The following is a 3414-nucleotide window of genomic DNA, read 5'->3' on the forward strand; positions in this document are numbered from 1 at the left end:
ACAGTGCCGAAAAAGTATAAATATAGAGAAAGAAATACTGAGCATGTAGTTTCGATAATAATAATTGTTTGACTGTTTTTTTTTCTTTTTTTAAGTTGTGGATTACACTAAATATGGACACCTAAGCGTGGCAGACGGACGGACTCGAGCGGCTATTAGATCTGCTCATTACGTTAGTGACGCAGGTAAAATTCTATACAAAATGGATGTATTTGTTTAGCGATTTTTTCATTGTACGAAGGAAGCTTGTGTATTACACGCTTTTCTGAAAAGATTGTTAAAAAAAGGGGAAAAGAAAAAATTATTATTATGTTCATGTTAATAATATTTATTATAATCATATTAATTTATTGGACAGCATCGGTGGAGGGACACAACAGGAAATTCAACGTTACTTTTTAAATATAGATTCTTCATAAGCCAGAAATATGTCAAATTTTGAACCCCATTGTTAAATAATTGATCTCTTGTATTGACAATGCCGTTTGTAAACTGTACACTTATAAAAGACACTCTGAGATTTTGATTCTACTAGCCTTTTTGTTCAACAGTCATTTGTGAATTAAACCAACTAAATTTAAAGTTCAAAGCGTCTTTAAATGCTTTATAACCACTGTTCTCTTTGAAAATCATCTTCAGATCCATAACGAATGTCAATTAGATACAATTGTATTGTTTCTATTACATGTGGTTTAGTTTTTTTCATCTGTCCTGAATTCATCATGTAAGAATAAAGACATACTTATACCTGATTGTATTTAACACATTTACAATTGTTACGGTGTTGTCTAGTATAGTTTTCTATAGTTATTTTCAGACAAGTTTTCGGATCGATACCCTGTTGCTTCATGTAGTCTTTGAAATGAGTTTTACCACCTTTCAAGTTATCTACCGCTAGCCATCTTTGGTAAGCGCCTGGAAAATAACGCTGTGAAGCCTGCAGTACAGATCTTTCACAACAGTCGTTTATGTTAAGGTCCTCGTTGCCTTTTCCAGTACGTAAAAGTTTGAGGCGTATTTTACTTGTCACTGTTGGTGTATTTACTCTTTCTACATGCTTCCGTTGGTCTTCGTAGGTAGGCATCTCTACAGTTTCGGCCACTTCATTCGGATCTTTTACTACTGGCTTTACTTCTTTCTTTTTGGGATTTTCCAACTTGTTATGTACACGTTTCCGCGCTTTCAAAATTGCACTTTCATCTTTGTGTTTAGGTACACATAGCCGGTTTGAAACTTCCAAGGCTTTGTCTGAAGATATAGATCCAAATACTGTTCCTTTTGTTTCAATTTTATCAGTTTTTAACTCCAAACTACCAAGACAACTCTGAATTAGTAAATATCTCTCTTTTCTTTCAATTTTTGGTAGTATATCAAACTTACGCGTCATTATTTCATTAGCACTCTGATCGCATAATCCATGTATATTCTTTATATTTAATTTTTGAATAGATTGGAATCCTATATTGAATGCCATAATTAGATGTAATCAGAGATGACACTTAGGATCAGTATAATATCCACCACACAAAATAAAATAATTGTCCCGTTACCAACCAAATGACACTAACTTAACATACAAACCCCACCACCTCACATAATAACTTTAAAGTCTTCGATTTGTTACCATCTATTTCGGTACCAGTGTCCCACTTTATGACACAATTAAAGAAGTAACGAATCAAATTTCCGTATTTGAATTCTTTTCCAATATTTCGCAGCGTAAAGCAAATATTGATGAAATATTTTTAAAGCATGGAAATTACATTTTAGCAACATTTAACTTTTTCTTTAGAGTGAAATCCGAAAACTTAAGTATTGAAAAGTTATTTCGTTTTTGGATTTATCATTTTTTTTGTGTGTATGTAATTATTTATCTGCTTAAGCTTATAATGGAACATTAAGCTGTGCCACTGTGGAAGAACAACTCGCATTGGGAATGAATATTCATCACTTACAAAATTCACCCCCTATTTCACTTTATCGTTTCACCTATCTCATTCCAGGTATTGGAATTATCACTACATGACACGGGTATCTAAACGATCTTTTTATTACTTTGCTGAATTAAAGCTTTTGTTAAAAATCCTATTTTGAATTTTGGTTGACCACATTAATGAAGTAATGTATTGATGTTAAATGTTAATCATTCATCTTTAAAAGTTAAATATTGAGATAATGATTACTTTATACAGGGGAGATAATGTAAACTTATAGAAGGGTCTGAAAAATTTCCAACCATGTTAGATATTCTTATATTGCCTAGCTGGCCGATTGGTCTAGGGCGCTTGACTTAGTGCAGGCGATGTTGCCATAGATGTTACAGCGGTACGAGTTCGAGTCCCGAGGAGGGAACGACCAAAAATTTGCTTCGCAAATTTGTCAGTTCTAAAAACGTTGGGAATTTTTCAGACCCTTCTTTAAGTTTACATTATCTTCCCTGTATCAATTTGATCCGATGGAGCAGTGTAGCGAATAGAGTCGTCACATTCTGAGACGTGATATATATAGAAATAAAAGACAATTAAATCGGTTGATCTCATACGTCCATAGTTACTCAATTCTGAAAAAGTAATAAAGACGCAGCGACGTCCTATATATGTAGAATGTAAGACCAGAACTATGAATGGCCAAAAAAATATTCTGACGAAAGTGGCGAAATTTGTCGAAACCTTTAATAGTACAATGGGTACGATTTATATTTATCCATTTATTTAAGGAATGACTGTTATATTTTTCGATCTATTTGAAATACCTCCATGCCCGTGGTGCTACGCAGGTTATTTAGTGTGCACCACGTGATGGGGTTATTTCTTCAAGTACCAAAATACAAAGAGTAAATCATAAAAATAGTTTGATGACGTCACATTCATTGCAGAATTTGGTCTATGAGATGATAAACGAAATTTTGATCCAATTAGAAACCCTCTTACTTCTGAAATTAAATTATTAAAGATAATTTGGAAATTATTGACTGTGTAAATATATATTAAACTTTCCCATTCTCCTCACTGAATGAGACTTATCCCAAAATCATTTATTTTAATGTAGAAAAAAATGTTGCTATTTCTGTGCGCTATTTTGTAATCTAGATATTCTAGTAAACAGCCATTCATAGAAAACAAACACTAACGACAACACGTAAAACACATTTTTATTTCCATAGCAGTCATTACATAAATTTTGATGATTTAACAATTTCAACAAAATATTTTATTTTATTAGATTATTTTTGTTTTTCAGCAAACAACAGATTTTTCAATGAAAAAACTATTAAATGTGCTCAAGTAATATCTTTGCCATTCGATATTTTGTTTGAGAAAAGACTATCACTTAGGTGAACATGACGTCTGTCATTATAAATCAAATCAACAAATACGAACCAATTGTTAGAATTATTTATGAAACAAAACTATA

General features: G+C 32.2%; 1 protein-coding gene across 1 annotated transcript; it reads right to left on the reverse strand.

Annotated features, from left to right (window-relative positions):
* Positions 1–301: 301 nt before the first annotated feature.
* LOC148618882 (uncharacterized) lies at positions 302–1618 on the reverse strand. The gene has a single exon (XM_088578214.1). It carries the CDS (start codon positions 1472–1474, stop codon positions 743–745), a length of 732 nt encoding a protein of 243 aa, XP_088434340.1. The 5' UTR covers positions 1475–1618; the 3' UTR covers positions 302–742.
* Between the last annotated feature and the right edge of the window lie 1796 nt (positions 1619–3414).

The sequence above is a fragment of the Perna viridis genome, chromosome 4 (assembly GCF_037379345.1).
Source record: "Perna viridis isolate PV_CMFRI_1.1 ecotype Kerala chromosome 4, ASM3737934v1, whole genome shotgun sequence".
Classification (NCBI taxonomy): Eukaryota; Metazoa; Mollusca; class Bivalvia; order Mytilida; family Mytilidae; genus Perna; species Perna viridis.